At 37.5% G+C, this 18,885-nt stretch overlaps 1 protein-coding gene across 1 annotated transcript; it reads right to left on the reverse strand.

The window, feature by feature from the left end:
* Positions 1-84: 84 nt before the first annotated feature.
* LOC149848390 (immune-associated nucleotide-binding protein 9-like) lies at positions 85-18,657 on the reverse strand. Its single transcript, XM_089994140.1, has 6 exons — positions 18,570-18,657; positions 17,705-17,970; positions 11,147-11,424; positions 1,520-1,684; positions 1,282-1,416; positions 85-487 (listed from the first exon to the last, which is right to left on the reverse strand). Exons 2-6 carry the CDS (start codon positions 17,934-17,936, stop codon positions 278-280), a joined length of 1,020 nt encoding a protein of 339 aa, XP_089850266.1. The 5' UTR covers positions 17,937-17,970; positions 18,570-18,657; the 3' UTR covers positions 85-277.
* Between the last annotated feature and the right edge of the window lie 228 nt (positions 18,658-18,885).

An 18,885-nucleotide genomic window follows, 5' to 3' on the forward strand; every position in this document is an offset into this window, starting at 1 on the left:
TATCTTTCAAACATAAGCTGAACTCTGGAGTCCTTCAAGACTGAACCTAAGCAAATAATGTGCACCATGGTGTTCACAAAAAAATTGTGGAACAAACTGAAATATATACATCTCCAAATATCTACAAGATAAACTTTTCAAAGTATGAACTTGGGCACTCGAGACATTGTTTAAACAAAGGTCTTAAATATATCCAACTCATTGTTTTTGTGAGCATAACTATTAACATGCTAAGAGACCTCGCATCTGTTACAGAGTTGATCCCGTGAAAATAGTTTCACAAAATTGTACACATCCTCTCAGCCTGTCTACGAAGGGTTTCTGTCTCATGCCTTGCTGCCTCTAAGCTTTCTCTGAGCCTCCGAATTTCTTCATTGGAATTCATTTGTGCCTTTAGTGCTACCTCTTCTGCCTGTTTTCGAGCAGACTCCTCTAATGCAAGTTTTTCTTCAAGTCTAGCAGTAGTGACTTTTAGTTTTCCCTCCATCTGATTGGAACAACAGGGAGATTATTGCCCAACCAGCAAATATACATGGTCAACAACTAAAAGCATTTGTCAAAATCATATACCAATTTTTTTAACTAATGCAACTACCTTTTTTTTCATTTATTACTTGAAGCCACACCCGGGATCAAAGACCTGGCTGCGCTGGTCTTAGCCCACCGTACCTACTGCCACTGCACTGGTGGCATGAAACTCCATGGCCCCTACTCAACCCTAAGGGACCTCTTGCTTTTTTTGCAGAAGGGGGCACTGACATGGGAACTCAAACTCAGGGTAGGGGGGACCTCCCTATCCATGAGCCCAGACCTTGACCACAAAACTCGAATACTCTTTGAACCAGCAGGAAACCATGAAAAACACAACTAGTTCCAGTAAAAAAGTTAACACCCACCAAGACAATCCTCCTCAATAGTGGTTGTATATTGACAGTGTCATCACTTTACCATTAGAATAACCACAGCAAATGGAAACCATTACCAGCCTCTGTTATGAGTGAACATCAAGAAGTTCAGCAAAATCAAGTTCTTAACAATTCAAAGGATACCATGGCAGCGCCCAAACACCAACAATGACTTAAATTTGCAAAGTTAGTAAAAACACTCATGCTGGTGCCAAACTTTAGAGGACAATATCCACATATATGCACACACTGGATATATTCATTCTAGAATATAGAATCTAGAAGCCATAACATTGTGGAATAGAATAGAATGACTGGCATCATTTAACAGATGTAATTGAATCGATAGAAAGAAAAGAAAGCAAGAAAAACATACTATCTCAATCATCCGTTCTAGTTGTTCCTTGTATGATCTTTCAATCTCTTGCTTTAACTGCAACAATTCTTCTCTTGGATATTCCTGGAATGATTGGAGGTTTTCTATCTGGGTATGCAGCTTAGCCTCCCTTTCCTATAAAGCAATCACCATGTTAATCTACTTAATCTACTTTTATACCATGTGTATGCTGAGATATCCATAGAGGTTCTCTATGAATATTTATCTTTACGTTTACCTTGAGTTTGTGGAACATTTCATTTGTGTAAGGTTGGCCACCATTGTCTAACATAACACTGTTTACCAAGGAAATCAACTGTTCAACTTGATGAACCCTTTTCTTTTCATCCTTAGTTTTGTTATCGAAAAGCACCACTCTCTCATTGCATAAACGAATAAAATCCTGTAACATACACAAATGCAACAATACAACAATAAGGCATGATATCATACTCCCAAATATATCCAGCAAGTAATAAAATATAGTGTAGCTTTTCAATAGATAAAACTCATACTGAGATCATGTCTTTACAATCTCCACATCAAAGAGATACATAACCCTCTATCCATATCTTACCATATGATAATACAAAATGACATATTGGTGTTTCGGACCCTCAACGGATACAATAGAGGGCCTCTTATTGACTAATCCCAATTATCAGGTCACATGATATGGGTTTCCATTGTAATGTACCATATGTTAAGACGTGTGGAATGGATCTTGGATCATCACATTATGTTATGTTTTAAGTTGTAAATCCATGCGCTGTATTGTCTTTTAAGCTGTAAAACTCCTTGACCCTTTTACCCTTTTCCTGCAATATTGTTGTAACCCTTAATGAGAAGCATACTTGTCCAATTTAAAGAAAGGAGTTATAAAATCAAGAGGGCACAACTTTCTCTGTGTTCAGCCTCTATTCTTTTGAAGAAAAGTTCCCCTCTTCTCTCTCAAGTCCTCTTTCTCTCATGGATGATTGAGTTAGGGTTCAATACATATTGATGACCTAATTTTTACATGGTATCAGAGCGGGTTAAGGGATTGATTCAACTACGAGTGTCACTCAAGATCTTCCTCTTCAATCTAAAGGTATTTCTTGGTTTCTAAATCAGATTTGCACCTCTTTCTTTCCTTTATTTATCTCTATCCCTTGTTTTCTGATTCATTTCTCTATTTCTTGAAAACCCAGTATCTATTTCTTGAAAATCCAATATCCCACCTTATTGATTTCTGAAAATATTTTCTTATCTGCAGTAAAATCCAGATTTACTGCAGAAACACCTGGTTTGCCTCTGTTCTCTACCTTTGGATTCTCATAGGACTCATCCCACTGTGGGAAACGAGCCCTAATTAACCCAAACAAATTTGGGTTTATTTTATTTCTGAAAAAACGTGATATTGAGATCAGATCTCATATCTGACATGTTCCATCAGATCTGCTAAAGGTTCTCTGTCTAAAAAAACAATGTTTATATTGCAGAGTTATTTTCTGTAAGAAAGGAGCCCTTGTTCTTCTGCACAGGCCTGTCATCGACAGAGAGAGAGAGAGAGAGAGAGATTCCAGAGAAAGGGCGTCAGTCTATCGTGGCTGCACCTTTCATTCTATTAATGTGTTAAGTGTGTAAAACTAGGGTACGGAAATACCCCTTAATAGCATGCTAATTTACATTATACACTAATTGGGTCTGGACCCGATCCATTATATAAATGGATCGGGTCAAACATATACATAATGACGACTTCTTTTCAGCCTCCCTCAAGTTGTGCATGGTGTTGAACCATGAACAACTTGTTTTTCAGAAACCAAAATCTATCCTTTGTCAACCCTTTAGTGAGGATGTCAGCAACTTGTTCTTCAGTTGGCACATACATTGGCTCAATCTCTTTGTCTTCAACCTTTTTTCTAATAAAATGTTGATTTATTTCAATGTGTTTTGCTCGACTATGGTGGATGGGATTGAAGGACATGTTGATGGCACTTTGATTGTCACACAACAACAGTGACCGAGCAATCGGTTCTCCCATTTCTGTCAGGAGATGTCTTATCCATGTAGCCTCGGTCGTGGCAGTGGCCATCGATCTGTATTCAGCATCAGTGCTTGATCTAGCAACCGCCTTTTGTTTTCTACTGCTCCAGGATACCAAGTTTGGCCCAATGAAGCTGCAATAACCGGATACTGATCGTCGTTCGTCTGGATCACCCGCCCAATCAGCATCAGCATAAGTGACGATCTCATGGCCCTTATGGCCCCCGCCTGGATCTAATTCTCTTTTCTTGTATACCAACCCATCACCAACTGTACCCTTCAGGTAACGAAGTATACGTTTGACTGCCTCCATATGTGACATACAAGGTTCATGCATAAACTGGGATACTTGATTAACCGAATATACTATGTCAGGTCTAGTAAAAGTCAGGTATTGCAACATGCCAACTAAGCTGCGATACTTAGTGGGATCTCCATATATATCCCCTTTCTTTGAACTCAGTTTCTGATGAATTACACTTGGAGTTGTTAACGGCTTACAATTTGTCATGCCTGCTCTGCCGAGAATGTCCAACGTATATTTGTGTTGAGTAAGGGTGAGTGTATCATTTCTTTTATCAACTTCTACCCCAAGAAAATATCGCAGCTCTCCCAAGTCTTTCATCTTAAATCTCTGATTTAATAACTTCTTCACCTGCTCAATGTGACTTTTACAGTTCTATGTGATGATGATGTCATCTACATATATTAATAGAAGAGTAGTGACTCCTTGTTCATTGTGAATAAATAACGAGTGATCCAGAAGGGACCGAGAGAAGTCATGTTGTTGTATTTCTAGAGAAAAACTGTCGAACTAGGAACGAGAAGCTTGTTTCAAACCATAGAGTGCTCTCTTTAACTTGCATACATATTTTTTGGTGTCTCGTTCTGCATATCCAGTGGGTTGGTTCCATGTAGACCTCCTCTTTTAAATCCCCGTGCAGAAATGCATTTTTTACATCCAGCTGGTTCAATATCCATCCATGTTTAATGGCTAGACTCAACACAATGCGAATGGTCCCCATTTTAACTACAGGACTAAAGGTTTCATCAAAGTCTTGGCCTTCCTCTTGTGTGAATCCCTTGACTACAAGTCTAGCCTTGTACCTTTTGATGCTCCCGTCTAGTTTATACTTTATCTTGTACACCCATTTTGACCCAACAACATTTTTGTTTAGTGGTCTAGGTACAATCTTCCATGTCCCACATTCATGTAAGGCCTCCATTTCTTCATTCATTGCTTCTACCCATCTTCTAGAGCTCGCAGCTTGATAGAACACGAGGGGCTCATCCTCTTTACTTATGGATGTCAAGAACAACTGAAAATCCAATGAAATTTTTTTATAACTTACCCACCTGTCAAGCGGATGTCGAATCCGTGAGGATCTTCTGATATCCATCGTCTGCGAAAGCGGATGATCCAGATGGATCCGTACTCATACAAGAAATGAATGAGGGCTCTTTCTCTCGTCGGGTGTACACAATACCTTTATACCTTGTTGGCTCCAAGTCATGTGTAACAGTCTCCTCCGTTTGAGTCTCATTGGTTGATTCCTCATGTATCTCCTTCTGACTGCAATTTTCTGGACAGTCTACTTTACCATTGGAAAAGAGTTCTCAATTTAACCATGGGTAGTATACCTCAATGTTGGGGCTTGAGTTATCAGCATGAAGGGTTGAATTAGCATCTTGATCATCAAAGTTCATTTCATCGAAAATTACATTCCTTGATAATTTGACACGCTTACTCAGGGGATCATAGCACATGTACCCTTTGTAGTCTTTTGCATATCCTATAAACCTGCATTTTAAGGCTTTATCTTGGAACTTGTGCCTGAGTGAGCTGTCAATGTGAACATAGCAAACAGACCCAAACACACGTAATTCATGATAATCAGGTTGTATGCCAAAAAGAGAGAAATATGGTGACTTATTTTCTAAGATACTCATGGGCAATCGATTTATCACATGAACTGTGGAGTGAAAAGCCTCAGTCCATAATGATACAGGGAGATTGCTCTCGTGCATCATGCTCATTGCAGTCTCAACAATATGTCGATGCTTCCTCTCAGCAATCACAGTTTGTTGAAGTGTATGCGGGCAAGACACTCTTCTCCTTATCCCATTATGTTGAAGGAAACTAACAAAGTCACTCGAGGAGAATTCACCTTCTCCATCACACTGGAAATTGAGAATGTTGGTAGAGAAATGATTTTGAACAAAAGAATGAACTCTCAGGAACAATCCAAAGACTTCTGATTTGTGCTTCATAAAAAATATTCAAGTATAACGTGAGTAACTATCAATGAAAATAAGATAGTATTTACTGCCAGAAAGAGAAGTAATTGGGGCAGGACCCCAGACATCTGAACAAATGACCTCAAATGGCCTTGAAGCTCTTTTATTAATAGAAGCAAAAGGTAAAACATGACTCTTACATAAATTACATAAATGACAACTAGAACACTTTGTATCAACGACTTCTGAACTCAGACTGGACTTAGGAATAAGATTATTCAATACAAGTTTTTCAATAAAATGGCGACCACAATGGCCAAGACGACTATGCCAAAGTCTTGGCTTATTACATTCAGAAATAGTAAATATAAAATCAAGATCAAAAAATTGACGTTGGTGAGGCTTCAAGGATGAATAGTCGGAATGAATGGAGGAAGGATCTTCTTGAAAGATGTACATGTTGCCCCATCGTTTTCCTTCAGCGAATGTCTTCCTCGTGCGAAGATCCTTGACATAGACAGAAGAGGGAGTAAATTCAACTGAAACATTAGCATCATCAAGTTTTGAGACAGAAACAATGTTCTTTTGAATATTAGGCACATGGATGACACTTAAAAGTTTAAGAGAGGACTTTAACATGTGTATAATGGCATTTCCAGTATGTGAGATTGCGTGATGAGATCCATCTCCTGTGACTATGTTATTCTTACCAACATAAGGAGTAAGAGTCAAGAGTTTACCTACATCACCCGTGACATGAGTAGCTGCTCCGGAGTGGACATACCAAATTCCTTTGTCATTTTGCTTCATATTCAATCCTGTCAAGGCTGCCAACAGCAACTCCTTTACTTCTCCATCCTTCCTAGCCTCTGCTTGTGGAGCTTTCCCTTTGTTTTGAGGATTAAACCAACAATTTGCTTTAATGTGCCCTTTCTTGTTGCATAGGAAACAGGTGGGAATGGGTCTTTGTCCTTGTATATTGGGTGTTGGAAGTATGCCACGACCTCCATAGGTATTTCTCCCTTGGCCTCCTTTTCCTCGAAAAGAACTTCCTCGTCCTCGACCATAACTTATTCCCATAGCCAGCACATCTTGTGTTCCTGAATGCCCATGAGAATCTTCAGTAGATCCTTTCAGAGTCATCTCATATTGCAATAATTTCGCACGAAGATCTTCAAACTTTGGAAGTTCTGGTAAACATAGTAAGGTTGTCGTCATAACATGATAGTCTGGCCCCAATCCACTCAAGGCTTGTTGTACTTTATCTTTTTCACTGACAAGACACCCAACAACAGCCAGTTGGTCTGTGATGCCTTTCATTTTATTCAGGTATAACATAATAGACATAGAATCTTTCTTCAGCATTTGAAACTCTCGCTTAAGAAACATAATTCTTGCCTCAGAAATTTGTGAATATGTTTGAACTAACGTATCCCACAGTTCCTTGGCCGAACAATCATCAAGAAGAGCAATAAGGACCTCCTATGAGAGAGTTGAAGTGATGTATGCCACTAGTGATTGATCCCTCTTCATCCAAGCAACATATTCTGGATTCTTGTGAAGAACAATAGAATGTTCTCCTTTATCGTCCGCTTTTTCCTGCGAAAAGAATTCTGGAGGCGGTGGAACCAATCCATCCAGATGACCAAAGAGGTCCTGACTCTTTATAAATGGGATGATTTGTCTTTTCCAGGTTAAGAAATTGAAGTTATTCAGTTTTTCAGAGACTAGTTGATCGAGAAAACTTGAGGACAGACATGATTGCGCATGAGTAAAATCCATTTGAGGGAAAACCTAAACTGACACTTAGGTATGAAAAACAAAACAGAGGGCTCGGCTAACAGAACACTCGGCTGACACATGACAGATGAGAGAAACAAGTTCACGTGGTTTCCAGGTGATACTCGGCAGGCTGATGCACCAGGTGATACTCGGCAGTCAGAAAAACAAAAATAATTTCAGAACCAACGAAAACAATAGAGATTAACAGAAGAATCACAGATTAACAGAAATTTCAGAAGTGCAGAATGTAGAAAATCAAAGAGAATCACAGTGATCTGAAATAAAAACAGATTTACGTTTCCACAGAGGTCGAGTTTCTCACAGAAAGAGAGGGGAACCTGTTATCGTGAAACCGAGATCAATCTTTTACACCCAGACTTGGTTAGATCCACACAGATTCACGCACCTGCACTTTACGTTTCCATATTCACGTTGATAGACTGAAAACGAGGCAGCCCTTCACTCCCAGACGTCACGTTGCTCTGATACCATGTAAAAAAGGAGCCCTTGTTCTTCTGCACAGGCCTGTCATCTGCAGAGAGAGAGAGAGGAGAGAGAGAGAGAGAGATTTCAGAGAAAGGGCGTTAGTCTATCGTGGTTGCACCTTTCATTCTATTAATGTGTTAAGTGTGTAAAACTAGGGTACGGAAATGCCCCTTAATAGCATGCTAATTTACATTATACACTAATTGGGTCTGGACCCGATCCATTATATAAATGGATCGGGTCAGACATATACATAATGACGACTTCTTTTCATTTTCCACCCTCCCTCATAAACTAATATATTATTGATGTTCTTGAGAGATCAGGTATGAAAGACTGCAAACCACTTGGCACTCCTAGCATTCTGAATCATAAACTAGGCAGGGGATGAAGGTGGACATCCAGAGACCCCACACAATAAAAGAGCATTGTAGGTATGTTACAGTACCTAATGTTCACGACCCGATATTGTGTATGTTGTAAGCCAGGTATCTCAATTCATGCATGACCCTCAAGTAGGACACATGGAAGCCCTGAAGAGAATATTGAGATATCTGAAAGCAACCATTGGAGATGGATTGCTATATAAGAAAGACATTGCTAATAAGTCAAGGGGTTCAAATTGTGGCTTACTCAGATGCGAATGGGACTGGAGATCCAGATGAAAGAAAGTTTGTTTCTAGATATTGTGTTTTTTTTGGGCAAAATTTAATTTCATGAAGCAGCAAAAAGCAAAGAGTTGTAGCGCAGTCTAGTACATAGGCGGAATATCGGTCCACGGCAACAACTACAGCAGAGGTCATATGGATACAACATCTATCGAGTGAGCTTGGGGAAGTGAGTCCCAGATCAATTCTCTATTGTGACAACCAGTGCGCAATCAAAATTGCACAAAATCCTATTCCACATAGAAGGACAAAACACATTGAGATTCAACAACATTTCATTACACAAAGGATAGAGTACCTTGAGTTAGAAGCTGGGTACATTAGTACCAATGATCAAGTAGCAGGTCTCTTTACAAAAGGACTCACTAAGGAGAGTTTTGGTTTCTGAAGAGCAAGTTGAATATGGTTCAAAACCATGTTCAACTTGAGGGAGGGTATTAATCCAAGATCCACACGTTATGTTATGTTTTAAGTTGTAAATCCACGTGTGTTGTTTTGTGTTTTAAGTTGTACAAGTCATTGACCCTTTTACCATTTTCTATAATATTGTTGTAACCCTTAATAAGGGGCATACTTGTTCAATGTAAAGAAAGGAGTTATAAAATCAAGAGGGCACAACTTTCTATGTGTGCAGCCTCTATTCTTTGGAAAAAAAGTTTCCCTCTTCTCTCTCTTGGATGATTGAATTAGGGTTCAATACATATTGATGCCCTAATTTTTACACCATCATCGGGAACTTAAAGTTTCCAGTGACCGTAAAAGTGTGATCAAGCTGCTTTGAAAGGGGAGAGGAGGCCAAAAGGTGTCATTTGGACCTTATTTTCACATTAAAACTTAAGAAAGCCCTTCCGTTCTACAGATTTGTATCAAATCACAACAAAAAATCAGAGATTTTGCCCAAATTTGAGCTTTCTTTTTAAGAGATCCACCCCCTATTCGCTTCTTAAGAATTGTTTATGTGCAAGGATATCCCAAATCCAAGTCTAAAAATTGTTTTTGTGAGAGATCTTCCCTCATTCACCCACAGAGAGGTGCTTTGTGAAAGGATTTTCCAAAAACTGACCTTCGGGTGTCTCATTCAACCTAAGGAAGGTTAGTCTAGAGGTTGTAGGTCTGACGTGTTTTATCATAAAATTAATGCTATGTCACATAGGTGTGGGTGGATGCAGATATGGGTGCAGGTGCGAAGACTGCAACACAGCAATTCCAAAAAAACTTGGGTGCAGGGGTGTGGATATATGTGTTTGTGTGAGTGTGCATTTATGTATCTACCTAAGTAATACAGACAAAACTGAACTTGGTTAAGGCTAACAAAATCCACTTTCGGACAGAAATCGATCCTGGTGTGGTTGACTTCACCCGACACAAACGACGTCATGTCCAAGTGTCGCACCCATATCGGTGTGGGTGTGACACAAGTGTGTTTCCCTCTTAAAAGTGTCCATGTTACATAGAACTAATGCAATGCGAACTATAATATGACCTTATAACTATGCAATATTTTGTTTTAAGTATTTATAATTATGTTTCTTTATTTATTTATCCATGTAGAATTCTTCAGTTATTCATTGTATATATTTGTTTGTTTGTTTTTGTTAGTTGTTCCTTATTAGTTACTATCATCTATTAATAGTCTACATCTAACTGTATTTGATGTTCTAGACTTCTAGTAGTTTCAAAGCTTAATTACTTTTCATAGATGATATGATTTATTTTATTTTATTTTATTTTATTTTTAATTTTCCCTGCTTTTTTAATTTTTTGTATTGCTAAGATACGCCTGTATCTTAAACCTTTATGTTACACCTTCCAGTAAACAATGCCACTAGGTGTCTCTATTTGCCCATTTTTATGTTGTGCCATGTGAAATGAGAAAGTTGTGTAATTCATGAAAGCCAACATCAGGTAGATGACGCTGGGTCATCATGGTGTTTAATCAAGCTTACATAGCATGATGTTAATACAGTTGAACCCATGTGTTTTAGGTTGAGGTGTGTTTCTGTTCTATGTAGAGTGCAATAGGACTGGATTAGCAGTCACCACCAAGATCAATCAAGTATGTCAAATTCTTATGCATGAGTCCCCACTTATTTTTCAGTATGCTGTGGCATAAATTATACAATGCCCATTTAGGATATGCTACGATCAAGTCAGGCCTAAAACCAATAAAATAATAAGTGGGTTTGGATTAGGCCATAAGTTAAAAAGGATTCTTACAGTTTTGGGGATAATGGTACTGATAAGTACCTTTCTAAAGTACCAATAAGACCCATAGACATACTCATACCTCTCATGGTTATGATTTTCTTATTAATAACACATACTTCTCTACATGTAAAAACTTGTTGCAACCTTTTTATTTGAGAAGAAAAAAACACGAAGTTGAGTTTATACAAGTGGATTCTGGCAGCAACATGTTTGAAATTTAAACAAAATATAAAATATCATTAAAAAACATCATCAAATGCCTAAATGCTTTAATAATTAGCTATCAGATGATGAGATTATTCCGAAAGACCAATCAGGTACCAGCCTAACCTAAAAAGTTAAAACATTCACAGATAAATTCAAATGTTAATAATATTTTGACCATGTATTCTAAATTTTCTAATAATTAAGTACCAAAAAATGGGAGAATTGCAGTAACTCATAAGAAACTTAACCTTCAAGCATTGGGGGCAGTCTTGTCCCAAATAGTCGGCTAAAGTCCCATCCTCTTCCTCAAGTTCATCACCTCCGGTAAGAACAACAATCATGTAATTGACAATTTTCTCCCCAAACAAACTTCGCAAGCTTTGATATGCAACCACCTCTTCTATAGTAAATCGGTTTCTTAGCGAAACAACAACAAGGACCGCATGAATACCATCTTTGGACAATGTAATACAATTAACAATCTCTTTCACAATAAATTCAGGTGCCACTGATGAATCAAATAACCCTGTCAATGATCAACAACATTAGTAAATCTTAACACAATACTAAAGATGCAGAAAAACAATACCTACCAAAAGGTCAGAATTAAACCAAAAATTCCTACCAAGCCTATCCTATAACTAAGATATGAGAACTATACACACTTCCATTTTAAAAAAAACAACAAAGACAATGCTTCAACTTTACAAAACGAGATACAAACGGTGAAAGAGAAGAATTTGTACACAAGCAAACTAAGGGGAAAATTTTTTGATTAATATAACTGTTTAGGTATACACTGCCGGTCCCAAGCCCGGATAAACGAGGAGGGTTGCGGTAGGCCTGTGACAGCCAGCATAAAAACTTAGTCATACCCTATGAAAATGAACCAATATGAGAATTTCGTTGGGGCGTTCCCTACTGAGCGACGCTCTGTACTCTCTAGGCCCGGAGGCAGTGATAAATGGGCAAGGGTTGCTAGGTCGTCGCCCAGAAGCGACGCGTCACACCGGCGCCCGGGTGTGGTGTCAAATAGGCAAGGGTTCCCTCACTTTGTTGGACGGGTGGGGGTAAAGAAGTTAGTCCAAGACCATAAAATTAGGTTAGCCACTTAGAACATAGGGTCTTTAACTGGTAAGTTGGTAGAGTTAGTAGATGTTATGTGTAGGAGAAAGATTGATGTTTTATGTCTATAAGAGACCAAACGGGTAGGTGAGAAAGCAAAAGTGATAGAACCTTGGGGATATAAGATTTGGTATACAGGAATAAATAGGAATAGGAATGGAGTAGGGATTGTTATGAGTCGTCAGTTTATAGATCATGTAGTTGAGGTCCGTAGGAAGGGTGATAAAATTTTACTTATTAAATTAGCATTAGGTACGGATATTATTAATATTATTAGTGTTTATGCACCTCAAGTAGGTTTAGATGATTCCATTAAGCATCAATTTTGGGAAGATTTAGATGGAGTAGTACAAGGGATATCTTATGGAGAAAAGCTTTTCATCGGCGGTGACCTTAATGGACATGTAGGCATTAGTAGAGATGGATTTGAGAGTATCCATGGAGGCTATGGTATAGGAGAAAGAAATGAAAGTGGAGAAAGGATTTTAGATTTTTGTTTGTCCTATGATATGATCTTAGCAAACACTTGGTTTAGGAAGAGGGAGTCTCACCTAGTAACATTTAAAAGTGGGGTTAATACGAGTCAGATAGATTTTTTCCTACTTAGAAAGAGAGATAGGGGTTGTTGCATCGATTGTAAGGTTATACCGGGAGAAAGTGTAGCTACACAACATAGAGTCTTAATTTTAGATCTTAGAATTAGACAACGCCGCAAAAGGGATAGACATAGGATAGATACTAGAATTAAGTGGTGGGCACTGAAAGGAGCTAAACAAGGAATGTTTGTAGAGCAGGTAGTTAAGGAAGTTGATTGGTGTCTCGAGGAGGATTCAGAATCAATGTGGAATAAGATAGCGGGTGGCATGAGAAAAGTGGCTAAGGAGGTATTGGGTGAGTCTAAAGGCGGTGCACCACTAGGTAAGGATACATCATGGTGGAACGAGGATGTCAAATTAGCTATTAAGGTTAAAAGAGAGTGTTATAGAAATCTAAGTAAGAGTTGTGATAATGAGAATTTGGAGAAGTATATGATAGCAAAGAAGGAAGCTAAAAAAGTAGTTCGAAACGCGAGAGCTAAGGTATATAAGGAGGTTTATGACAAGTTGGATACCAAAGAAGGCGAGAAGGATATTTATAGGCTTGCAAAGATGAGAGATAGGAAATCGAGGGATTTGAGAATGGTTAGATGTATCAAAGATGAAACACAAAGGGTTTTAGTCAAAAATGAGGAGATTAAGGAGAGATGGAAAGATTATTTTGATAAGCTATTTAATGATAGTCATGCTCAAGATCTTGGAGACTTCTCCATTCCTTTTCATGAGATAAATCGTGACTTCATGCGCAAGATTCAAAAAAAAGAAATTGCAGAGGTTTTGAAGAAAATGAAATCAAGAAGGGCAGTTGGCCCAGATGGTATACCTATCGAGGCTTGGAAATGCTTGGGAGAGAAAGGTTTAGAATGGTTGACAAATCTTTTTAACTTGATTTGGCGAACAAATAAGATGCCTAATGAGTGGAGGAAGAGTACTTTGGTGCCTTTATATAAGAATAAGGGTGATATACAAGATTGCACAAACTATCGTGGTATAAAACTCATGAGTCATACTATGAAACTTTGGGAGAGGGTGATTGAGTCTAGGTTGAGGAAGGTTGTCATGATATCGGAGAATCAATTTGGTTTTATGCCTGGAAGATCAACTATGGAAGCTATACATCTTCTTAGACAACTTATTGAAAGATATAGAGAGAGGAACAAAGATTTGCATATGGTTTTTATTGATTTAGAGAAGGCATACGATAGAGTACCTAGGGACGTTCTCTGGTGGACAATGATGAAGAAAGGTGTTTCCCTAAAGTACATTAGTATAATTAAAGATATGTATGAAGGAGTAGTAACCAATGTCCGCACTTGTGGAGGGGTGACAACCAATTTTCCGATAACGGTTGGGTTACATCAAGGATCTGCTTTAAGCCCTTTCCTATTTGCGATAGTGATGGATGAGCTTACGAGATCAATTCAAGAAAATGTACCGTGGTGTATGTTGTTTGCTGATGATATTGTTTTGATTGATGAGTCTAGAGCTGGGGTTAATGCTAAGTTAGAATTATGGAGACAGACATTGGAAGCTAGAGGTTTTAAGTTGAGTAAGAGTAAGACTGAATATATGGAATGTCGGTTTAGTAAGCAACGAAGTAGTGATGGGAGTGTAGTGAAGCTTGGTGAGCAAGAAATGCCGGTGAATGATTATTTCAAATATTTGGGATCCATCATTCAAAAGTATGGAGAAATTGATGGAGATGTAAATCATAGAATAAAGGTTGGGTGGATGAAATGGAAAAGTGCAACTGGAGTGTTGTGCGATCGTAGAATGCCATTGCGGTTGAAGGGAAAGTTTTATAGGACGACTATTAGACCTGCTTTACTATATGGTACGGAATGTTGGGCTGCCAAGAGACATCATATTCAAAAAATGAGTGTAGCTGAGATGCGGATGCTTAGATGGATGTGTGGAAATACAATAAAAGATAAGATTCGGAACGAGGAGATACGTAAGAAGGTAGGTGTTGCACCCATTGAAAATAAGATGCGAGAGAATCGTTTACGATGGTTTGGACATATTCGGCGAAGGCCTAATGATGCTCCAATTAGAAGGTTGGAGAAATGGGAAAATATATTAGTTAAAAGAGGTCGGGGTAGGCCTAGGAAGACTTGGATGGAGATGATAGGAAAGGATATGAATGCTTTGAACCTCACCGAGGACATGGCATTGGATAGAAATGATTGGAGGAAAAAGATTCTTGTGGAAGACCCAAAATGAATTTCTTTTTTGGTTCATATCGCTGACCCCAATTGTTTTGGGATGAAGGCGTAGTTGTTGTTGTTGTTGTTGTAATATCAGAGCCAAAGAAAATTTAAAGCATATATGTTTTATTCAGATGTTTAACTAAGTCAAGATTTGAGCCACATTTAACTCTTGTTTCTCGTATGTAAACAAATTACTCAAAGTAAAGGTAGTATCATAAAAAGAATCAAAACCAACTCAAAATATGAATAGACACATATAATCAATTGGATTTTAAGTTGATATAAAATTGGATCGCCCAATCCAACTAGTCCCTCGTACAACTTTTACAGAACATTACTCAGTACTCCTGTACATCTAGGTCTCGAACTTAACTACACTCGTTTTCTTCATCTAATTATCAAAATATCGTAGAGACAAAGCTGGATATCAAAAGTGTTTACATTAACTCTATATATTTGTTGAACATTATTCTTTTGTTAACTATATAGTACATAACTTTGACATGCTTTAGACTTTTAGCTCATAATTGACAGTAGATAACTTTATATCCAAAGTATCTTGTTAAATTAAATTGCATATTTTTGCATGTTTGTTATGAGTACCCATACCCATGTACCCATTGTTTTAGAAATTTTCATGTCATACCCCATAGCCACACCTAGGACTGGTAAACGAGCTGAATGAGCCAAATAGAGCATGTTTAGGCGCAGCTTGTTTACCAATGGACTGAGCTGTGCTCGTCAGCTTGAACTTGGCTCGTCCCTACACGAGATGAGCTGGCTCATGCAAGAAACTGCCATGTTATTTATACATGTCATACATATATTTTCTTATATATTACACTTAAAATATATAATTTTAATATATATTACTTAATAATTCACATTTTAAATATACATTTTCCATGTGTCCACTTTATACATATATATATAGGGAAATAGAAACCTACAAAATGGGCATGGTGCTAAATGAAACATAGTATTGGATTTCCATTTTTTTTCGAAATTCAAACCCCATAGATGTGTTCAGCATGATTGATTTACTAGAAATCGACACTTGGATCATGCATTTTGGATGAAAAAATGGTATTTGGAGCCTCAAAAATTTATGGAAATTGTATGCCGTTGATTTTTGAAACCTTATAAAAACCTATCCATGCATCAAAATCAAATGCTCCAAGAAGTGATTCCTATAAAAACAAGCATATAGATCTCATATGTATGGTCAGAATTTCAAAAAAACACCAGAAATCCATTAGAATGTTTCATTTAGCACCATGCCCATTTTGTAGGTTTACATTTCCCTATATATATATATATATATATATATATATAGCAACAATATCGCAAGAAATTACCTAAAAGTTTTAAAGAGTAATTTCATGTGATATTTTCAAAATATCACAAGTTTTTCTTAAAAGCATAAATATCGCATTTTAAATGGCTATTATCATATATATATACATATATATATACATATATATATACACACTAGGCGAACCAAGCCAAGTCACAGGTTGTTCGGTTCATTTAGCAGCCTACCCACCCTCATACTTACATGACATATGGTAATATCTATGTCACAGGGATTCGGCTAGCAGGGTGCCGCACCCGCGTCACCGGGTGCGGTCAACCCGACCCTGGGTGTGGTCAACACACCCAGGGTCATTTTGGTCCAATTCTTGGACTTTACAAAATTTGCCAAGAAATTTTTTTTTGCCCTATATGTCACAAGGATTCTCCAACTAGGTGCCGCACCCGCATCCGATGTGGTCAACCTGACCCTGGGTGCAGTCAATGCACTCAGGGTCATTTATGTCCAACTTTTGGACTTTATATATATATATATATATATATATATATATATATATAATTTTTTATATTTTTGCCGCACCCCGGCACCCATGTGACATAGGGTAATATCAAACACAATAAAAAGAAGAGAAAATAATTATTAAGATGCATATGAGAAGTCCAAGGTATGTTTTGTACATGTATACATGCCCTGATGCCCATCATTAATGCATTTGTATATGTGTGCAAGGAAGTGCCTCAATTTGTCCTTTGCTTTCATAGACACGTGTCCTTGTATGTGTTTGTGCAACAAGTGCATAGACCCTTGATGTTAGTGTGTCCACTGAGATACAAAGTACAAGCAGTGATTTGTAAGATAATTGCATCTTTGAATTCTTTTCCACATGAAATATGATAACTTTGTTATATAAGAGTGATACTTTAATAGGGTCCAAGAAAAGAACTATCATGAAGGTGTCTTCTGAGAAACAACAGAACAGGAGATAAACAATGCTTTTATAGCAGTCATGAAATCATATATTTCCCAAAGAATAAAGTCGTCACATTAATATCAGATAAGGACAAATACCTTTTTCCTTTTCTTTTTCTTGTTCCTTCTTTTGTTCCATAAATACCTTCTTTTCTTTTCTTTTCTTTTCTTTTCTTTTCTTTTTTTTTCTTTTTTCCTTTTTTGTTCTGTTTGCCAAACAAGCTGGGGAACAGCTTGCAACGGTGTTCAAACTGAAGACATGATGACAAAGATAGTACAAGCTTAAATTGCACTTAATGAACATTAGAAATGTATGACTAGTTTATAAAATAGAGGCACACTTACCTTGTTAGGACAACTTACAAACAACATATATTGCAAATGAATCATAGCATTTCATCTAACTTGAACTTTTCAAATGAATTTCATGACAAATAATGGTTTATAAGGGACACAATATGTCTAACCAATTACATGCAGAAATCATTTTTCATTTTTTGATGAAAAAAGTTGTTGATTAAAAAGTCAATTCACCATCTTTTCTAATCTAATATACGCAATTTAGATAACATGTAATAAAAGAAAACCCACCAGGTGTATCAATTACATTTACAATACGACCATCCTGCAACACAGTTGTCTCCAACTGGCAAGTTGTGGTTATGGAAGATAAACTCTTTTTAGACTTGAATTTCTTCTCTCCAAGGATGCTATTCCCAGTGGCACTTTTCCCATTTCCAGTTCGGCCAACAAGAACCAAAGTATTAATCCAACTTGATGGGGTTTCCAATTCCCAATCATCTTCAACCATACTTCCACCCATGTTGCAATCAGACGTTAATAGTTCGCAAGAAATCCTGTTTCATGTGAAAAATACAAGCAAAAAACCTTGTTTCAGCACAGAATAGTTATAAAATATGGCAAAAGGAGTCCATTGAGGGTGTGTTTGATGGGGCGTCCAAGATTGGACCGAACAGCAGAGCCTTAATCAAATTAAGTATAAGAAACTCTAATAAAAAAATTTTGATTCAAAACCTTAATAAAGGAAAATCAAAGAAAAACCCTAATCAAATTAAGAATCAAAACCACTAATTAAAGATATTTGATTCAAAACCCTAATTAAAGAAAATCAAAGAAAAAAATGGTGTAATATGAACCCTACGCGAAAATCATCGATCGTCCAAAAAAATCTGGAAAAAGACACAGATTAAAAAACTCGAAAGCGGCAGAGAGATTCACAAAAGGAGAAACCTACGCTCCTCGAAAGCGGCCGAGAGATTCACAAAAGGAGAAACCTACGCTCCTTAATGCTACGCGATGCAAAAAAAAAAATTTATGCAACAGAAACGCGTGTAAGTTTTGAAACGGAAACACGGATAGAATGAAGAACTATCGATCGCAGTAACAAATCGGACTTCCAGACGAGTAGAAAGAAGGCGTATGATGAAATACTTACGAACGATGGCAAATTAGTGAAGCAACGGAAGGAGTCAGAGAGAGCAAAAACCTTCGGAAAGGAGAGGAAGACGTATTTCTCCTCTTCCACGATTTGACATTTTACATGATGGCAGCCTTCCAGCCCAGTAAGAGCGGCTCCGGAGTCCGTACGAAGGAAATCTAAGGATAGTTTTGTCATTATGGAAAAATATCTCACAAGGGTGCGAAATGACACGCTCGGACTCGTAGATAGACACTGACACGCATGGATATTATTTTAATATTTCTAATGATTTTAAATATTGTTTTAATTACAAATACCATTTCAAAAATTA

Source organism: Nuphar pumila, chromosome 1 (genome assembly GCF_984573655.1).
Source record: "Nuphar pumila chromosome 1, dmNupPumi1.hap1.1, whole genome shotgun sequence".
Classification (NCBI taxonomy): Eukaryota; Viridiplantae; Streptophyta; class Magnoliopsida; order Nymphaeales; family Nymphaeaceae; genus Nuphar; species Nuphar pumila.

Bases quoted from the DNA above. Each gene is read 5' to 3' on its own strand.
- LOC149848390 (XM_089994140.1), bottom strand. From the start codon at position 17,936: ATGGGTGGAAGTATGGTTGAAGATGATTGGGAATTGGAAACCCCATCA. The intron at 11,425-17,704 runs GTGGGTTTTCTT...GATCATTGACAG, and splicing joins AAATGTAATTGATACACCTG to GGTTATTTGATTCATCAGTG. The intron at 1,685-11,146 runs GTTAAGTTTCTT...TGTATGTTACAG, and splicing joins ACTGCCCCCAATGCTTGAAG to GATTTTATTCGTTTATGCAA.